Source organism: Mytilus californianus, unplaced genomic scaffold (assembly GCF_021869535.1).
Source record: "Mytilus californianus isolate M0D057914Y unplaced genomic scaffold, xbMytCali1.0.p SCAF_1, whole genome shotgun sequence".
Classification (NCBI taxonomy): Eukaryota; Metazoa; Mollusca; class Bivalvia; order Mytilida; family Mytilidae; genus Mytilus; species Mytilus californianus.
In genome coordinates, this window is record NW_026262581.1 from 79218488 (window position 1) to 79240746 (window position 22259).

Sequence of the window (22259 nt, forward strand, 5' to 3'; positions counted from 1 at the left end):
TTTTGAGTCTTCATTGTTTTTTACTCATACCAAGCTAAATACATGCTAACTACATGCAGAATTTAATCAAAACTAGTTAAAACAACAATCATGATTTTCAAACATATAACAATAACAGCAAGTTTAGCTGTGTAAACACCATATTAACAGTAATAATACATAATTAACATATAATAGCAGGAACGAAAAAAAATGCTCATAAAAATCCAAAAAAGATTTTCTTTTTCTGAAACAAAAAATGTATTTAACTTTTGAGGGGGGGTAGGACCTTTATCGGGACTCCGGGATCGGGTGTTTTTAAGCTCGGGATTACGGGATTGATCCTTTCGGGATCTGGGAATTCTTTTTTCGAATTTCGGGATGTCGTGATTTAAATTTTTTAAATTCGGGACCTCTGGATTCCATGTTTTTAAGCCCGGGATTTCGGGATCAGGACCCCTCCTACCCCCCTCTACTTTTATATATCTAATGTGCCAGGCCTTAAAACTCTTCAAATTGCACATGTATGTTAGTCTGTACTCAGAGTAGATTTTGAGGTCTAAACAGCCATTTTTGTCCATTCGTTATATGATGAACCTTAATTTTTTCACGTTGATATTTTATAGATGAACCAAGGATTTGTATAGTGAGATCTCACTATACAAATCCTTGGATGAACTATGAAAGATTATATTTAGTCTCACCAAGGATTTGTATAGAAATCCTTGGTCTTATAACCGCATTTTCTGCTTTGATGTGAACTTAACATTCAAAATGAGATTTACATGAACTATGTGTTCACTCAGATAATTACATGTACCATACTACGGGAAAGAGAACGAAAAATCAAAAAAAAAAATCAGGGTAAATATAAGTAATGGGGAATGGAATCAATATTATGGTACTTCCGGTTAAAGATGGTTGAGGCTGGCTCGTTTTTCCATCATGACATCATGAGTCCCCCATCAGTGTTTACATAATCTGTTAATATACCATTGATTATTTATTCACCCCTGTAGTGGCAACCAAATGATTTTATGATTAATCACACAGCGAAGACAGTTGAAGGATAATAAGCTAACAATGTATGTAACATTTTTTTTCTATTTCGAAACAATGAAAGATTATAAATTGCCGAATAATTTCCCTGTTGGGATATTGAGGTTAGGGATGTATTTCTGATTTGGCTTCCTACCGAATGACTTTGTTACAACGTTGAGTATACACAATTTTCATGATTTGCAAACCTGAACAAAGGAGCACTGGTTTCTTCCTGCCAATCCTGGGAACAGTCAATATATATGTTCCTGCTTCTTCTTATAGTTATACAAACAGCTCCATCAAGTAGGCTGATTATTAAATGCTATTGCATGCATGTCCTATGTACAAAAATTAATCAACATAAATGTTAGTAAAAATATGGAAATTCAGTGCAACATTGTACAAATTTTTTGATAAGAGTGCAGATTGCAAAAATACATAAATATATTGGAACATTCTTAGAAATGTGTAAAAAGTGATCCAATGGTAATTTTGAATAATTTAATAAAAAGGTTCTACTCTAGGCTTTTGAAGAGACTTGCCTCAAGATTGGAAACTGTTTATTTGTAATTGCTTGCAGCTCCTACTCAGACTTTTTAAATGTCACCAGTGTCTGAGCAGAAAGTTGATGAACCAGGGGTATGTCAAAGAACGTCTCGTCCTTTTTCTAAAAGAGTTCATCAGAAGGTACCAAGACCTTGTTGATAAATATTCCGTATCAACTTCACAAATGATACACAATGGTCTTGAAGTATAGATTCTGCGTGCTGACGTTGTTTATCATCTTAATAACGTGTTATAGTATTCTCTTATTTGTCTTTATTAATATTACTTTTATGGTTAAGTCTGTTTTTTGTGATATCCACTTGATGTGACTCTGTACTTATGTATCCCGTCATACTTTGAACGACAAAATTATTTTATTTTATTAATATTACTTTTACTGTTAAGTCTGTTTTTTGTGATATCCATTTGACATGACTCTGTACTTATGTATCCCGACCCCGTCATACTTTGAACGACAAAATTATTTTATATCTACCTGTGTGACGTCAAATGCACGATTCTACGCCAGTACTTAAAACCTTCCATCCTTTACTGGTGGATTTTACATAGATAAATAAAATTATATAATAAAAAAGCAAAATGAGGATGTTAATTTTGATGTATGCCTTTTTGTGCTTCTTTGTTACATTTCTTTGTTTTTATAGTGATTAAGATGATAACACAATGTTGACTGCTGTACCCCTATTTTTGACATTTTTACCTATTGTGTCTGTTTGTTTTGTTCACGCATTGTTGTCAAATGTATAATCGAATTTGATGCGACTTTCATACAAGTGAGAGGTTTAGCTAGTTATAAAACCAGGTTCAATCCACCATTTTCTACATAAGAAAATGCCCGTTTCAAGTCAGGAATATGACAGTTGTTATCCATTCGTTTGATGCGTTTGAGCTTTTGATTTTGCCATTTCATTAGGTACTTTCCTTTTTGAATTTTCCTCGGAGTTCAGTATTTTTGTGATTTTACTTTTTTGGACCAGTATTTCATTTACATTCAAAAAGATTTTAAAGTTAATTTGACAGAACAGTTTTTATTTTGACTTGACCACTAAGTGGATGAATGCAGATCTTAATTGAAAAACATATTGTATTAAGTATTTGGCACTAAATTTTAGTAGGTACAATGTAGCAGCTAAATAAAATTTTGTGAGGTTTTGTAATAGAATGTTACTTAAGGTCCATAGTGGCATATGTGTAGTGTGGCCACAATGCAGGACATATACCATAATGGTTCCATTGATCAGATTGAAAACTCCTTTTTATTCAACAATGGCACTTATGTCCTCAAGCTCCTTTTTGAAATAACTTTGGCCTGTTTTTATACAAAAAGTGAAAGGATTAATTTACCATGATATGTAACAGTAAAAATCCTAAAATTAAACCATGTTTGTAATGCATCAACAAAATTTGACCTCTTGAACTGAAGTGTGTGTAGAACAACCCCTTTATCAATAAAAATAACACTTTAAAGTAGAAGGATAAAGGTTTGAAAGTAATAAATATTTTATGAAAAATATATTTTTTGTATGATTAATTTTAGAACTGAGCTGTAAATACATGTAGTGCATGGCAATATGTTTAGTCCAAGTAGTACATGCATGGCAATATGTTTACCAGATAGTTCATGGCAATATGTTTGCCAGGCAATGCATGGGAATAAGTTTAACAGGTTTATGAATGCATGGTAGAGATGATGTCAGTGGATTTAAGAGTACACAATAATGCATGCAGTTTTTTTTCCCATCAAGGTAAATATTGATAGGTAGATATAATAACATTTTACGGTCACTAACATTGCTTTTTAATTTTAGGGGCAGGAGAAATCCCTTTAAGATCACCACCTGTTTTAAGTTACGTATGTGTTTATCAATCTTTAGTTTTCTGTACTGTTCATGGTGTTGTCTGTTTTTTTTAAGCTGCGTTTTTTTTATTACTCCTTGCCATCAAAAAAAATTATGAATTGAAATTTTTTCTGTAATTTTCATTTTTATTTTTTGCATGTCATGTGCTTTACTCAATGAAGTAAAACCATTTAGGAAGGGTAAAAAATAAAAAAATTTAATTGATTAAGTTGTAAAATTGAACAAAAAAAAAACTACTGTCATTTAACAAATATGGTGACAGATTGTTCATTTATAAAATCAGATTGAAAATTTTTGTTTTACATTTATTTTTATTTATTGATGACATATACATGATATATATATATATACAGAGATTCTAACATGACGTTCTTCAAACGCTTTGAGTACACACCCGTGGTAAAATATGAATATATTGTTTGGGCTGTTCCGATCGTACTCCCGCGTCATATGCTTTTTTGTGAATGAGCTACCCGACGTCATAGAACGATGACGTAAGAATATAAGCATTTTACGGGAAAATACACGCTTGTGAAACCGAAAATCATCACAACAAGGAAACGTAAACAAACGATGCTAAAATGTGTTATATAAGCCTTTTTTGTATACATATAAGACATATAAGTACAATTATCATTTAGATTCATCCAAACCTATCTAAATATGCTATTGTAAATAGTTTAAGCATGTCATTTATTCAGTTTGCTCCGGTCTTTTACGTCAATTTAATAGTGCGTTTATTTATGGGAACGGCAAATAATGCCTTCATCTAGAGTGCTTCGATCCAAAACAATTGTCGTATTTGTCCTATTAGAATTGAAATAATTCATGGGGGCTTGAATATATCGTGATTTTACCACGGGTTGTCCCTTTATGCCGATATTTTACCCCTCGCTATCGCTCAGGGTAAAATATTTGTCATAAAGGGCCAACCCGTGGTAAAATCACAATATATTCAAGCCCCCATGAATTATTTCTTAATTTTATTAAAAATATTTAAAAAAATCTTTTTTATAGACCATATTTAGGTTTAAACTTAATTTTGCATGATCAAGCATGATGAGATGGGAAACTATTGAAATGCAAATCAAAGGCCATAAAACATTCAGTGGTGATTTATGAAGTTTCTTCGGGTGTTAGTTGTTCACTGTGTGGGCAATTAAGTCAGACTAGGATAATACTACTGTGACGAATAAAAGGAGAAGTTGGGTATGCATCAATGAGACAGCAAACAAACAACACAAATAACAAAAAGTTATCTATATTGACTCCATAAATTTTTCACATTTAAGTTAGGAACTTAGGATAGTAAGAGAATGTGAATATTGATCAATATAAACTTGATAAATGAAGAGTTTAATATTGCGGATTCATTTATTTTCGTGGATACCAATTTTCGTGGATTGAGGAAACTTGCATTATCGTGGATATTTGATTTCCTGGTTTTGCCAAGGTCTCCATACAAGCCTATATAAAATTTGTCATTGGTTGAACATTGAAATTCCTGGTTCATCTGTACCCACGAAACCCACGAAAATTGGTGTCCAACCAATAATAATGAATCCACAGGAATATTATTGCTTGACACATTATTAGAAACAGTTTTTTTAGTCCTGCATGAATAGATTACTTTAGCCTGTTGTTTTTTATGCCTTCAAACCCTTCTTTGATCCAAACAATTGTCCGAAATAACACTGCATGATTACTTAGAATCAATATCAAAACAAGCTTTTAACAAGGTTTATTGTATCTTCAATATTTTTGAATCATTTATAATAATGAAAAATTATGCCTAGAAAGCTATATAAATAAATAAATGGTTCTTATCAATGAAGTTTTAATTTTTTGAAAGGGAATCTAGGAGGAGAGACAAGCTTATTTTGAAAGCTTTTACTTGTGTGTATAATACACATAAGGACACAAAATTAGTGGCTACAAGGAATGTTTACCATAGGTTATAATTCAACACAGGCACTTGTCTCTGAATTTTTTTCATATATATATATATAGCATTTGTGCCTATAACATTAAGCATGTTAAGGTATATGATTTTTTTTCAGACACAAATGCTTGTGGTATTCATTATGATATACAGACTTATTACATTGGTAGCAATGAATTACATTGATTTCCCAGTTAAATAAAAACCGATAATTTCACATGTGAAATAAACGTGGTTATTTCACTCTCTGACGTCATACAACAATAGGCGTTGTCAAGACGTCGATAACGTCGGATCAAAACAAATTGTGAATGCGTAGAAAAAAGATATAGTTCCTTACATTTTCTACATTAATTTCATTAAAAAAGCCATTTGCCAATGTAATAAAAAGAATAACTAATCAAAGAATTCAAATATCGAAAAATATTCAACTCGTGACCGAACAACACTGATAATTAACTCATGCGCTACGCGCATTCGTGAATTAATGTGTTGTTCGGTCACTCGTTGAATATTTTTCTCTATTTGAATTGTTCGATTAGTTATTCTATAATTAATCTGAATTTAAGTTAAAAAAAAAAGATAAACATACATAGCTTTTTTATTACAGTAGATCAAAATGAAAGGACAAAAAGTCATAATGACTGAAGAAAGGCATGATACAGTTTTAGGTACTAGATCACCTAACCGTTTGTAATATATATACATGTTCATATAGATGCACATTTATATATGGTGTGAAACAGCTTTTATCACATGCTTCAAGTTATTCACATGTTCTAACCATTCTATCACAATTACAGTTCTATTTCTAATTTTTGCTTTTGTAATTGCTTACATATGCATTTAGCACTGCTTTATAACTGGGACATAATATAGTCCTAGTGTATACCAACTTCAGCAGTTTTTAACGTGCTAGTTCACAAGATAACAGTCTCAAGAAGTACTTAACCAATTCCTGATAAGTTCATATGCTGATAACTGTTTTTGGAGTATACTATTTTGAAATGTATACTTTAAACAAAAAATATTTTTATAACAGGTATCCATTTTAATGTTTTATTTTTACTTTTGGTAGATTGAACTAAATGATTGTTAATTTGACAATGTTTACATCTTTATTGTATATGAGGGCCTCAGGGAAGATAAGTTGTTGAAACTATCTATGCTACCATCTTTAAAAAAAGAATTTATAACTATTATTATTATTATTATTATTATAACAATTACTTGGGGCAATTATCTCAGAAATAGGCAACATTAGTCATTGTTTGAAAAGATTAAAATTGATGTATCAAATTACATTACTACTCCACATTAGGTATTGTATGAAGATATATTATAGTTAATTTCTCACTTCTAAGGACTGCACTCTCTTGAAGAGGTCTAAGTTACTTTAAAGTGTGAAATCAACTGCATACAAGTTCTGTTCTAAAATGGTAGGTATAGGACAAGTAGACTTATTGGAATCTGATTTTCTTTTTTGAAGTTGCAGTTTGCTATAAATAATAAGTTTTTCTTCTTCCATATACTGTAAATTCAGAAATTATTGAAAGGTTTTTATTAGAGTAAATAATGCGACTGAGTGGGTATCGCAGTAATAAGAACTGGAATTCTTATATCTGACACATATATCTGTATGCAGATTTTCCTGAAATAGCAATAATTAATCTTACATTTTTGTCCATTCTTCTAATATCGCAATAATAAATGCACACAAAAATTTCTGAATTTACAGTAAAAGCTGGGTTTCTGTTGACACAAAGCTCTTTGAAACTTTGTGTGAACAGTTATAACTAGAACTTTTTGCAATAAAACAGATATATTCTGCAGATAAAACTATAAATATGCACATTCAGTCATTACTCATATATACTTGAGTGTCAAACGAAAATTGTGTGACTTATTCCATTATTGTTGTATGCTGCCTTAGCACAAAAGACTTTATTGCAGCAAGGGTAATTAGATATATTCAACTTGACTTGCCAAGTTTTCTGTTCCGTCCTATCCTGGCTCCCTATCGATCTTTTCCTACAGTTTCCATTTGGCTAGGAAATAAACTCTTGAGTAGCAACTGAGTAAGAGTTAAGCAAAATCTGGAGCCATAATCTCATTTTCTTGAATCTTATAAGAATTTTTTTTCAATATTCAACAAAATAGGAGATAAATATAATAGATATGGGTTGGCTGCCCTTTTTTGATTGATAGGGAAAGAAAAATCAAAAGCTCAGATTTAAGGTATACAAAACAAACAATATTGAAAGCTTTTGATATTACTAATTATTGACAAGATATACATGCATCTGAAAATAATTCAATTTAATTGACTCAAATGTATAACATGTTAGCCTAAATTTCATTGGACAATGTTGGAAAACAGAAAAAAATAACATTGATAAATTCCATTCTGTGAGTATTAAAATTCTTATGCCGACAAAACATTTCTATAAATATTCATTTATTTTGTTATGAAATATTTTTTAGAGCATTTAATTGGAATTCAAATTGATAGAGGTCATTATATCATTTTGATTGGAAAACTTGGTCCACTGAATGATAAACTGAATAAAGTCAGATTGATGCGTAAACTTGGCATAATCACTCACAAAATTAATTCATGTAAATTTGGCCTATTCTCTCTAATAAACAGAATAAATTCAGAAGAATTTTGTCTTTCTCTTCAGTTTGTGAGTGAGAAAGCGCAGTTTAAACATCAATGAATTTCTTTAATAATCTGTATTAATTGTTGTAATTAAAATATGTTTAAAGTAGGGTTGTCCAGATGTGACAGTTGCACATGTTACAAAACATTTAGTATTACATTTTACTGATGTTCAATTTTAAAATTCAATCAAAAACAGATGTGATATATTGAACCAATATTTTATTGTTTAATACATATAAAATTATATCTGTACAAAACTTTTTCAAAAGGTTTTTTTTTAAGGATGAAAATTAAAACACCATATATATGTAAGCTTAAAAAAAGTTAGGGTGTACAATTTCTTTCAAAAATGCCTTGAGAAAAGAACATATGGTGCATAGTGTACTAGAATTATTCAAAGCAGTTAATAGAAACCAGTGAAAAAAAATTTCTGAAATGTATATAAAAAACGCAAAACATGCTTTACCCATTTTGAAAATGCTGTTTTTCAGATGTTGTACAGGTTCAAGGTATGGCTAAAACTTTTAGGACCAGTACCATATGTTTTGCCAGCAGCCGTGTACCTGGTAATGTTAGTTTTCTGTAAGTAGGCTTTTAATGTGTTTAGAGGTGGAAGATACCAAAGGGATATTCAAACTTATATAAGTTGAAAATGAACTGACAATGACATAGCAAAAAATACCAAAAGACTAAAAACAGTCTACATAACACATCATAGAAAACTAAAGACTGAGCAACACAAAACCCACAAAAAACCAGAGGGTGGTCTCAGGTACTCTTAAATGTTAGGCAGATCCTGCTCTATATGTGTCACCCGATGTGTGGCTTTAGCAAAATTTAAATGTACTAATTTTTGCTAACTAGATATAAGAAGATGTGGTATGAGTGCCAATGAGATAACTCTCCATCCAAGTCACAATTTGTAAAAGTAAACCATTATAGGTCAAAGTACGGCCTTCAACACTGTCACCATTTCATCTCAGTGATTGCAATGTACCAATTTAAGCAAATGTCATTATTTTGTCTCAGTGTTTGCAATATAACAAATTCGGTAAAAGTTGTTATTTTGTCTCAGCGGTTACAATGTAACAATTTAAGTAAAAAGTTGTTATTTTGTCTCAGTGCTTGCAATGTAATAAATTAAGTAAAAGTTGTTATTTTCTCTCAGTGGTTTCAATGTAACAATTTAAGTTAAAGTTGTTATTTTGTCTCAGTGGTTGCAATGTAACAATTTAAGTAAAAGTTATTTTGTCTTAGTGGTTGCAATGTAACAATTTCAGAAGAATTTGTTATTTTGTCTCAGTGGTTGCAATGTAACAATTTCAGAAAAAGTTGTTATTTTGTCTCCGTGGTTGCAATGTAACAATTTAAGCTAATTATCGTCATCTAGTCTTAGTTATTCCACTGTACTTAATTTAACTTCATTGGCTTATTTTCATTGTCTTTATTTTTCTAAATGATTCAAATGTACTAATTTAAGCTCATTGCCATTATTTTGTCTCTGTGAATCCAATGTCCCAATTTAAGCTAATTATCATAAGTCTGTCTCGGCGATTCCAAAGTAGCAATTTAAACTACTTGTCATTAGTTTTTCTCAGTGATTCAAATGTACCAATGAAAGGTCTTAAGGATGATAAAAAAGATAGTATAATCTTATTCTGATATATATATTTTGGTTCAAAAGTCTGTATGAAAAAACATCTTTTCACATTAACTAGTAGCTTTCAATATAGTTCCATTTTTGTCGAGCCTTCGACTTCTGTCGAAAAAGCGAGACATAGCGATCCTACATTCCGTCGTCGTTGTTGTCGTCGGCGGCGTCCACAAATATTCACTCTGTGGTTAAAGTTTTTGAAATTTTAATAACTTTCTTAAACTATCCTGGATTTCTACCAAACTTGGACAGAGGCTTGTTTATGATCATAAGATAGTATCCAGAAGTAAATTTTGTAAAAAAAAAAATCCTGTTTTTCCGTATTTAACTTATAAATGGACTTAGTTTTTCTGCCAGTTAACATTACATTCACTCTGTGGTTAATGTTTTTAAAATTTTAATAACTTTCTTAAACTATCCAGGAATTTTACCAAACTTGGACAGAAGCTTGTTTTTGATCAAAAGCTAGTATCTAGAAGGAAATTTTGTAAAAATTTATTTCATGTTTTTCTGTATATTACTTATAAATGGACTTAGTTTTTCTTCCAGTTAACATTACATACAGTCTGCAGATAAAGTTTTTAAAACATTTATTAGATTCATAAACCATCCTGGATTTTTACCAAACTTGGACAAAAGCTTCTTACAATCAAAAGATAGTATCAAGAGGAAAATTTTTAATAATTTTTCCCCATTTTTGTTTACATAGCGATCCTACATTCTGTCGTCTCCTGAATTAAGGGATAAATCATCAAACAATGTAAAAATTATCTTCTTTACCATTTGTTCATTCAATAAATTTATGTTTCAACTCTTTTATAAATCTATAGATTTGATTGCATACTGTATTCATTTTTAGGAGCATAACTTTTTTCATACATTTCAAACGTTTTATTTCATTAACTGTAAATCTATTATGTGCATTCCCCTATCACACTGAAAACATAGATAACAGCAAAAGTAGGCGAGACACTGGGTTCCACGGAACCCTTACGAATTTTTTATATCATTACTGCATGTACCTTAATTTCACATTAAAAAAAATTATTTATAAATTCAGAATAAAATTCCTACACAAAAAAAAAACACAATGAATTATATTTTCTTGTGTATATTGCTACATTTGCTTGTGTATACAGCTATATTTTCTTGAGTATAAAGCTATATTTTCTAGTGTATGTTTCTTCACAGATTGTTACCAAGATTATATATTAACAGATGGATGGTCTGATGTCAACTGTAAGGTATGATCAGAAAGGTCAAAGTTTATGCAATTAATTACTTTGGATTCATTTATTTTTATGGGTACCAAGTTTGGTGGTATATTTTCGTTGGTACTTGATTTCGTGGTTTTACCAAAGTTTGCGTATAATCCTATGAGGAACTTATACTTTGTTGAACAGTTAAATTTGTGGTTCATCCATATCCACAAAATCCATAAAAATTGGTAACCAACAAATAATAATGAATCCACTGTACAAATTGCTGATAGTATAACGTTTCAATATTTTTTAAGTGAAGTTTCATGTAGTCGCAGTTAAGCCTCAATGTTACTGTAAAAAGCTGGATAAAAACATCGCTTTGTCTTAAATTCATGCAAATAAGAGTCATACCTCAAGATAAATATTTATATTTGTTTTAAAACTTTGACCAGTTTATGATATTTATATCCTAGTTGTAAAAGTGTTTTAGTTAATAATTATTTTGTTCAATGAATTCTAATACGACACTGTAAACAAGGGCATATACAACTGAGAAACATACACTCAATAAAAAGGAGCCAACAGAACATCAGCATGAATCATAGGGAAGGAAAATGGACAGGGTGGGATAAGAGCCTTATTTGGCCTATATTTTTACTGAACTTTGAACTTTATATTTAAGGTTTCCATTTATGTCTGTTTTACAATGAAAAAAACAGGAAGGATGACAATAAATACAGTTGTGATGTCATGGAAAATTCCCTTTTCATATTTTCATGAAAAATATATAGATTTTGGTCAAACAACAAAACAATTTAACACTGTGAATTTTGTGGTTCTTACAAATATGTGTGAAAATCTGCAATTATTAAATTTTTTTTTGTAGAAAAATTGGAATTATGCTAACTTTCAACCATAAAATCTCAATGAATATTTGTAATATTCAATAGATTCTACAGTTTATCCTGTTCACATACTAACAATTATCTTTAAACCAAGGTTACTTGATTGTGTAATACTTCATTATTAGTCCCCTACTGACGAAGTCGAAGGGGACTTTAGGTTTGCACTCTGTCTGTCTGTCTGTCTGTCTGTCTGTCTGTCTGTCTGTCTGTCTGTCTGTCTGTCAGTCCGGCAAATCAGTTTTCCAAACATTTTTTCTTCGTGCTTGAAGATATTGATTTGATATTTGGTTTATTGATTTATCATGACAAGTTACAGGTCAAGTTCAATTTTCACGATTTTAGCTTTTCTCTTTGTTCAGTTAAAGCCCTTTCCCTAGAATTAAATTTTTTATGAAATACATATTAATTAGTAGATTTCTGTTCAAAGGGAAATAACTCATTTTTTAAAAGACTTTTAAAAGACAAAATGACATTTTGGTTTTTTTCCTTTTCTTTGGTAAATTGTTTGAAGAATTTAGTGGTAGGTTTGTTTGTCATTCTTGAAGATATTAATTTGATAATTAGTATATAGTTTTATCATGACAAGTTACAAATTTTTAAGGCCAAAATGCAACCTTAGCTTGTCACCTTATCACCTTATCATAAATTTTGGTATGAAGGTACCATGAGAAATTCTTATATCAACTTTTTAAAAAGGACATTGGTCACTGACTATTATAAGATTTAGTAAGATAAGAGTGAGTTGAGGTTGAGAAATTTCATTTTTATAAAGAAAAATCTGGATTTTTTACACAAAATGTCTGCAGGATTTTTAAATACATGTACATCTATCTAGACTGACAGGGTGTTTTGTTGACTTTATGAAGTCAATATACTGTTACTGTACATGTATGTTGATATTACCTGGTATTACTCTTTGTTACTGTACATGTATGTTGATATTACCTGGTATTACTCTTTGTTACTGTACATGTATGTTGATATTACCTGGTATTTCTCTTTGTTTTCAGGAGCCTGTACCTCCAAATCTGTTGGAAGGATCAGAGGAGTATTCAAGTCGAAATCAAAGCAATGAAATAACATTTGTCACAGCTTATTTTAATCTTGGAAAATTCAGAAAAGGTCCTTTCAAAACATTCAGTACCCAAACATATTACAGCTGGATGAAGAATTACGCATTTGTGTACAACGATATTATTCTTTACACTGATTTAGAAGATTTAGCGATTAAATTTAAATCAGAACGATCTCATTTTCCAGATCATATGACCAGAATATTTTTAGTAAAGCAAAATGAATTTTGGGCATTTTGGTTAAAACCAAGTATAGAGAAAATTTACAATCAAACAGACTATCCGAAATGGTATCCAAATACAGTCATGGCTTCATATTCATGTGCCATGCATGTAAAGTATGATCTTATTAAGAGGGTGATAAAGGAAAAATTAGTAAAAACTAAATATTTAGCATGGATGGATATAGGTTATTTTAGAGGCAATGAAAAAGGTACTTTTTCATTAAAACCTCCGCAAAATATCAAAGACGATCATATAGCATTTGTACAGATTGATAAATACGTTGATATGACACCAAAACAAATCATGTTTAGTAATAGTGTATTTTTAGCAGGTGGATTATTCATCGGTAGACCTGAGTATTTACTTTTTATGGTTGAAGATTATAAAAAAGCAGTTGAAGGATTGATTGCAATGAATATTATGAACACGGACCAGCAGGTGCTTTACTGTATGTACTCGCCAAAATCTCCATTCCAACCTAGAGTACCGATTCAGAGATATTACAGCCAGAGTCGTTTGTTATGGTTCTATCTTGGTGACCTCTGTAGAGAAAATAGTTTATTTTCAGTGAGAAAAAAGACAAAATTAAGTGAATTTATAGCAAGTAGTATATTTTTGTGATGTAAGACTTTTGATAATGACATTGTTAAATTTTGTTTAATCTATATATTTAGGAATTTGCTGTTTCAGTACAAAAAACTTTTTTTTGTGATACATTTAATAGGTTGAATACTGGCAATGAATATTCAGCCAATAATGGAAGGCAGAGTACTAACAATGGTTTTTGGGGGTAAAAATCGCAATCATGCAATCAAAACCCGTATGTGGCTGGATTGATAATTATCAATTTTCCAGACCTCTCTTACTTTTGAGATAAAAATACATTCTATACATCTTATCCATGAACATTTCAAGATATCTATCAATGTAGTATATAATCAGATATTCAAGTTACAAAATAATGTGTATGTGTATAACCATAATTGTCAAAAAAAATTACATAAATTGTGCATGAATCTGGAATCTGTTCTAAAAATATCAATGAAGTCATTGTTAAAGTAATATTTAAAATCTGACTTATCTTTATTTGTCCATAATTGTAGTTGTAGAATCTACTACAATTATGGACAAAGGAGGATATCTCCAATTCATAATATTGGTTTCCAATGCTTGATACAATGCAATGTTTAATTTTTAATTCCCACTTCAAAATGAATCTTTACCCTGCAGTGCTCACAAGCAATTTGATTTAGTTTTGCTCACAGTATATATGTACGTTCTACTGATTATTTTATTGTATTTGTTGATTCAAATATCTTAGGTCTGTCAACAATTTTTTTTGGTTATTTATTATTTTTATGGATATGTGTTTTATTCATTTGTGTTGTGGATATGTGTTTTATTGATTTGTGTTAGGGATATATATGTTTTATTGATTTGTTTTATGGATATGTGTTTTATTGATTTGTGTTATGGATATGTGTTTTATTGATTTGTGGATATGTGTTTTATTGATTTGTGTTATGGATATGTGTTTTATTGATTTGTGGATATGTGTTTTATTGATTTGTGTTATGGATATGTGTTTTATTGATTTGTTTTATGGATATGTGTTTTATTGATTTGTGTTATGGATATGTGTTTTATTGATTTGTGGATATGTGTTTTATTGATTTGTTTTATGGATATGTGTTTTATTGATTTGTGTTATGGATATGTGTTTTATTGATTTGTTTTATGGATATGTGTTTTATTGATTTGTGTTATGGATATGTGTTTTATTTATTTGTGTTATTGATATGTGTTTTATTTTTGTTGTTGTTTATTTTGTCAGGTAAACTACAAGTTCCTAACTTCCAATGGAAATGATCAATTATCTACTTATAATTGATCAACTTTTGTGTTTTTTATCATAACTGTTGTGATAATAATGTTATATTCTTCAGGTTTCATTTATTATCAAACCCATAACTACTTAGGTATGACCATCCAATGACACATTGTGGCCATCCATTGGCTTGGGTCAGATCAAGTAACCATTCATCCGTAACACCCACTAATTGTGCTGTTTTACGCTTTATTTTTGAAGTTTTACTATACATGTTTTAAAATATTTTTTTTAAAAATATAATTTATATAGCCAGACTTAAAGTATTTAAATGAAGTAATACTTCGGTAATAGATCGGTAAATCTCCATGTGGATTTCCATGACCTCCTACAATAGAGAACCCTAATCCAGCTGGTCCCCTGTTCAATGTTATAGTCTTGTACTGAGGTGGAGCTCTGTAAACAAAAGTATACACTTTAAATATTTGAAACAGGGTAACTTTTATTCAAAGTTCTGCAAAAGCAAAGTAACACTTATTTATTGGAGTAAAATGTATTTATAGTGAAAAATGTATCTGTTAACATAACAAACATAATCCAAAAGTCACTAAGCACATTGTTTTATCCAGTTCTTCTTTACAGATGGTTGCATATAAAGTATTTAATTGTAATAATAGAAAATGTCTGTTAAAGTCTTCCCCAATTATATAGATTTACTTCAATTATAAGTTGAGTGACTTCCCCTTAATCATTTCTTAGATGTAAAAAGATACATATTCCTATTTTGCCTGAGAAGGTGTTGTTGCTAAATATAGCCAGTTAATATAAACATGTATATATTTTTAATGGGATATAGTGAAATATTGTTAAAGTTGTAATGCCAAAATATTATTGTTACTGTTATATAAAATATACTTCAGAGAAATTATTTAGAATAGGTAATAACCTGGTACCTTGTTATTTTGTTAAAGAATCAGTTGTCATTTTGATGTTGTGAGACTTCAGTATTTATTCTTGCCAATAAATAACAAGTAAATTATTTTAATTTGTAACTCTAAAGGAGGAGGTATGTGACTTTGACATTTATTCTGCCAATAAATAACAAGTAAATTATTTTAATTTGTAACTCTAGCGGCGGTGGATATTGACTTAGACATTTATTTTTGCTAATAAACAACAAGTAAATTATTTTAATTTGTAACTCTAACGGAGGAGGTATGTGACTTTGACATTTATTCTGCCAATAAATAAAAATTAAATTATTTTAATTTGTAACTCTAGCGGAGGAGGTATGTGACTTTGACATTTATTCTTACCAATAAATAACAAGTAAATTATTTTAATTTGTAACTCTAATGGAGAAGGTATGTGACTTTGACATTTATTCTTGCCAATAAATAACAAGTAAATTATTTTAATTTGTAACTCTAACGGAGGAGGTATGTGACTTTGACATTTATTCTGCCAATAAATAACAAGTAAATTATTTTAATTTGATACTCTAGCGGAGGAGGTATGTGACTTAGACATTTATTTTTGCTAATAAATAACAAGTAAATTATTTTAATTTGTAACTCTAACGGAGGAGGTATGTGACTTTGACATTTATTCTTGCCAATAAATAACAAGTAAATTATTTTAATTTGTAACTCTAATGGAGGAGGTATGTGACTTTGACATTTATTCTTGTCAATAAATAACAAGTAAATTATTTTAATTTGTAACTCTAATGGAGGAGGTATGTGACTATGACATTTATTCTTGCCAATAAATAACGAGTAAATTATTTTAATTTGTAACTCTAACGGATGAGGTATGTGACTTTGACATTTATTTATGCTAATAAATAACAAGTAAATTATTTTAATTTGTAACTCTAACGGAGGAGGTATGTGACTTTGACATTTATTCTTGCCAATAAATAACAAGTAAATTATTTTAATTTGTAACTCTAATGGAGGAGGTATGTGACTTTGACATTTATTCTTGTCAATAAATAACAAGTAAATTATTTTAATTTGTAACTCTAATGGAGGAGGTATGTGACTATGACATTTATTCTTGCCAATAAATAACAAGTAAATTATTTTAATTTGTAACTCTTAACGGATGAGGTATGTGACTTTGACATTTATTCTGCCAATAAATAACAAGTAAATTATTTTAATTTGTAACTCTAGTGGAGGAGGTATGTGACTTTGACATTTATTCTTGCCAATAAATAACAAGTAAATTATTTTAATTTGTAACTCTAATGGAGGAGGTATGTGACTTTGACATTTATTCTTGCCAATAAATAACAAGTAAATTATTTTAATTTGTAACTCTAGCGGAGGAGGTATGTGACTTTGACATTTATTCTTGCCAATAAATAACAAGTAAATTATTTTAATTTGTAACTCTAACGGAGGAGGTATGTGACTATGACATTTATTCTTGCCAATAAATAACAAGTAAATTATTTTAATTTGTAACTCTAATGGATGAGGTATGTGACTTTGACATTTATTCTGCCAATAAATAACAAGTAAATTATTCTAATTTGTAACTCTAGCGGAGGAGGTATGTGACTTTGACATTTATTCTTGCCAATAAATAACAAGTAAATTATTTTAATTTGTAACTCTAACGGAGGAGGTATGTGACTTCGACATTAATTCTTGCTAATAAATAACAAGTAAATTATTTTAATTTGTAACTTTAACGGAGGAGGTATGATAAATTGCAAAAAATTCTTCAAACTTTCAAAAACTACTTGGCATGTTAATTTTACTGATACATGTATAGGATAATATTATCTGTACGCTTCAGTTTAGAAAATTCATTTGTGATGTCACTGACTTCACCAACATGCTAAGATTGATCTAAAAGGGTCATTTGATGATTTTACACACACAATGTAGTGTTTGATAAATTTAGCTGTGAGCCAAGGCCTTACCCAAAAAGGTATATGAAGTTTAAAGCCCTAATTAAAAGTAGATATGTAAAGCACAATTAAAAAATGTTATCACTGATATCTGACAGACAAACGTCTTGTGAACATCTGAAGCATATCAATTGATAGATTTATAATCCTTCTTAATTTTCAATTCAAGGACCAATGAAGTAGCCTTATCAAACTTTCTCCTTTGTATTTTTTATGCCCCCGGCGTAGCGGTGGGGGCATTAAGTTTTACCCTTGTCCGTCTGTATGTACGTATGTACGTACGTCTGTCCGTACGTCCCAAAATTGGTTTCCGTTCTCTTAACTTGAGTTTGCCACAACCAAATGTTATGAAACTTATACACAATGCTTATTACCACAAAACACAGATCAAGTTTGAATTTTGGTGGCGTTACTTTAACCGTTCTAGAGTTATGCCCCTTTAAAAATGAAAAAATTGCAAAATTTTTAGTTTCCGTTCTCTAACTTAGGTTTGCCTCAACCAAATGTTATGAAACTTATACACAATGCTTATTACCACAAAACACAGATCAAGTTTGAATTTTGGTGGTGTCACTTTAACTGTTCTAGAGTTATGCCCCTTTATAAATGGAAAAATTGCAGAATTTTTATTTTCTTCTAAATATCAAGTAATTATTAAAATTGGAGTTATCTTCCTTTGTCCATGATTATAGTTGAATCAACTACAATCAATGCTTTATACAATGCAATGTTTAATTTTGACTTCCACTGATAAAACGCAGATCAAGTTGAATTTGGGTAGTGTCACTTTAACCATTATTGAGTTATGCCCCTTTATAAATCGAAAGATGCAAAATTTTTAGTTTCCATTCTGTAACTTAAGTTTGCCCCAACCAAACATTATGAAACCTATACACAATATTCATTACTACATAATACAGATTAAGTACGAAATTTGGTGGTGTCACTTTTACCATTCTTGAGTCATGTCCCTTTATAAACATAAAAATTGCTGAATTTTTTAGTTTGTCTCAACCAAATGTTATAAAACTTATACACAACCGTTCTAGAGTTATGCGTGTTTACAAATAGAAAAATTGCTGAATTTTTAGTTTCTGTTCTCTACTGAAGTTAGCCTCAACCAAATGTTATGAGACCTACACACAATGCTTATTACCACAAAACTGAGATCAATTTAAATTTGGGTAGCGTCACTTTTACCGTTCTTCAGTTATGTCCCTTTATAACTATATGATATGCAAGTGGGGGCATCATCTGTGTCCACACGTGGACACTATGCACATTTATTTTTTAATCAAATTTTAAATAATAAATGGCTTTTCCAGATAAAATAATGTTAATACATTTATTAGAAAACTGTATTGTTCCAATAATACACAATTCAAGATATTATCATTGGTCACTCTATTAGACATGAAAATGTTATTGAATATGTTGGATTTATTGTTTGCTCAAGATGAAAAATAAGTAAAGATTAGTATGTAGTTCTAGCATAGTTTAATATGACCTGCTACCTTGGGGGGTTTTGGTAGGTGACCTTACGACAACAAAACAACCACTACTTTTCAAATTCATAATTTTATTTCTTGAAAGGCCCTTAGTTTCTAATAATTTATTTCAATAATGAATTACAAAATTTTTAGTTGGTAAAGATAACATATTTTTTCATGTTTATCTTCATTTTAAATACTCATTGCTGAATTTTAAAAGTTTTATGGTATGAATTTTGCATATAAATTTAACTGTATTTCATATAATAGAAAAAGTATGTGTGTATTTCAATTTAATGCTGTTTTATTAGTCTCCTACCGACGAAGTCGAAGGGACTGTAGGTTTGCATTCTGTCCCTCTGTTTGTCTGTCCATCCGTCAGTCCAGCAAATCAGTTTTCCACACTTTTTTTCTTCATGTTTGAAGATATTGATTTGATATTTGGTGTATTGTTTTATCATGACAAGTTACAGATCAAGTTCAAATTTTGTTCCGGTCTGATGATTTTGTGCAGAGTTATGGTCCTTTGACTTAGAAAATTCACTAAAATAATCAGATTCCACACTTTTTTTTGTCATTCTTGAAGATATTGATTTGATAATTGGTATATGATTTTATCATGACACGTTACAGTTCAAGTTTGAATTTTGTTCAGGTCTGATGATTTTGTGCAGAGTTATGGTCCATGGACTTAGAAAATTCACTCAAATAATCAGTTTTCCGCACTTTTTTTCATCATGCTTGAAGATATTGATTTGAAAATTGGTATATAGTTTTATCATGACAAGTTACAGATCATGTTTGATTTTGTTCCGGTCTGAGAATTTTGTGCAGAGTTATGGTCATTTGGACTTAGAAAATTCACTTAAATAATCAGTTTTCAACACTTTTTTTTGTCATGCTTGAAGATATTGACTTGATATTTGTTATATAGTTAACACCATGACAAGTTATAGATCAAGTTAGAATTTTGTTCCAATACAATGAATTTTTAACCGGTAGGGGACTATGTATTGCCATTCAATACTCACAGAATGCTTGTTGTATTTCATATTTGTATTTGTATTTAATTTATGTATGTTTGTATTTCAGTTTAATACTATTTTACTGTATGGGTTCAGATTTCCGCTGCTTTTTTTCTAATTGGTTGCCAATTAGAAACTGGGTGCAATTTGGGTACTGTGATGTTACAGGTCTGTTTTTTTGTGGTTAAAAACATATATGATAAAGTATATTTTTTTTAATATTCTATAATATGAAAAGGGTTGTGTACAGAATATATCAGATGATCACCCCTACCACATAGGGATTGAAGTGGCCCCAGAGAAGGGAGCCCAATTATTTCCCCCATTAGTTCAATGCAATGTTATCATAATTGAAGGGCAGACTTTTTATTCCCTATATGTTACTGCCAAATTTAAACTGCTTTCTCATACTTGTAGTCCCCTTCATGGTTTCTGGGAAAATCCTTGTAGGGTGATTACCAACATTTAAAAACACAATACTTTTTGAGTATTAATAGGGTCATTTTATTCACTTCCTGCTTTAAAAAAAAAACATCAATGAAATATGGACCATTTACTCAGTCAATCATCCACCATATACTTTTCAGAATCACACAAAATTTCAAAGAAGTTGAACAGATTTAAGTACTTTAATTTTCATACTGGTACAATATCCCATTGAAAAGATGGTTGTTGAGGGACCTACTGTACTGGTATCCTGTCAACTGGAATCCTATTCCTATAAGGTTAAGCAGTAACTGGCTTCAATTCAATTATCATGTTTTAAAATTTGAGATGCTTTTTATTGGGAAGCTGTATGAGAATGAGAAGATTTAAGTGATTGTTCAAACTGTTATAAGAGTAGAATTATTACTGAACTTATTTTTTTTTTAAATGTAGTTATTAATCTGGTGCTAAGTAAGTTTGTGCAAAATGATCCTTGGTGATTGTAGTTATATACCAGGGTAATTGTTTCCATAGTTACAATGAGTGTTGTTTTACATAATTGCATTTTATACATGTAAAAATTGTTGCATGCTTTTTTGTTATATTTTTGTTAGTTTTTTATTTTATTATATCTAGATAATTCCTATATACCTAGTTCATTTCTGTTAAAATAATATTCAGACGTGCTCAGTTTTAATGTGATACACAGTAAGCTGGGATAGATAACTATTTTAGGGGATATTTTGAACTTTTGACATAAACAAGTTTGGTATGTTTAAATCTAAAAATTTTAATATGTGAAATAAAAAATTTAGCAAATTTAGATTAAACACCATTTTAAAGAAAATGAAACTTGAAAAAAATCTCTTCTTTCTCTTTGTCCATCCGTATGTTTGCACAAATTAGTAAAAGGATCTGTATGATAAAAATATTGTTTTTCAACAAAAAAACATTCCAAAATAAGATCTATCCCTTTAAACAGTTTGTAGATAAAAACAGTATTTTAAGAAATGACATTTTTAGCCTTTTTCAAATTTTTGTTTAAACAGTATAGATCACTGAAAATTAGTATATTGTCTACATATAAGTCTGTTATATAAATTGCCAATTTTTTAGTACCATAAAAGCATTAAAGTACAAAAAGTATGTAATTAGTGTTATTGGTTAAGAATAAACAGTCTAGTCTAAAACATTTCTGTATAATAATAAAGTTCTAGGAAGTACATGTGTTTTTTTCTTTAAATGTGTACCTGTAACTTGATAATTATCAGACAAGTTTTACTTTATGACATCACTTGATGTTAAACAGTCAATATATATTTCTTTCTCATGATGAAATCTGTGTAGAAAAAAAGAGAGGAAGATACCAAGAGGCAGTAAAAAATTATCCGTCAAAGAATACCCTAGTTAAAAAGAAAAGCCACAAAAAAAAAAAGTATAAAAAACATTACA

At 29.9% G+C, this 22259-nt stretch overlaps 2 protein-coding genes across 41 annotated transcripts in view; one reads left to right on the forward strand and one right to left on the reverse strand.

Moving 5' to 3' along the window:
* Positions 1–1251, reverse strand: part of LOC127708773 (recQ-mediated genome instability protein 2-like) — a 23943-nt gene extending 22692 nt beyond the window's left edge. For 2 of the 9 annotated variants that reach the window (XM_052213899.1, XM_052213914.1), the window contains exon 1: positions 765–852. The gene's annotated coding sequence lies outside the window, so the exon portion shown is untranslated. Of the gene's footprint in view, positions 1–611; positions 626–683; positions 861–1226 lie in introns of those variants that run through there. The other 7 variants (XM_052213891.1, XM_052213904.1, XM_052213942.1 and 4 more) reach the window with 6 other exon arrangements.
* LOC127708565 (uncharacterized) lies at positions 892–22030 on the forward strand. 32 transcript variants are annotated; one of them, XM_052213518.1, is made up of 9 exons: positions 892–1064; positions 8545–8635; positions 10899–10951; positions 12825–16077; positions 16451–16678; positions 16829–16978; positions 17055–17353; positions 17429–17577; positions 17653–22030. In XM_052213518.1, the coding sequence occupies exons 2-4, from the start codon at positions 8545–8547 to the stop codon at positions 13731–13733; spliced, it is 1053 nt and encodes a 350-aa protein (XP_052069478.1). In that variant the 5' UTR covers positions 892–1064; the 3' UTR covers positions 13734–16077; positions 16451–16678; positions 16829–16978; positions 17055–17353; positions 17429–17577; positions 17653–22030. The 32 variants fall into 32 exon arrangements, 28 of the variants coding, with proteins under 28 accessions (XP_052069478.1, XP_052069508.1, XP_052069456.1 ...); XM_052213548.1 differs by having other exon boundaries at positions 17503–17577; XM_052213496.1 differs by lacking the exon at positions 17653–22030 and adding an exon at positions 16227–16379 and having other exon boundaries at positions 16454–16678; positions 17429–17646.
* The last annotated feature ends 229 nt before the right edge of the window (positions 22031–22259 follow it).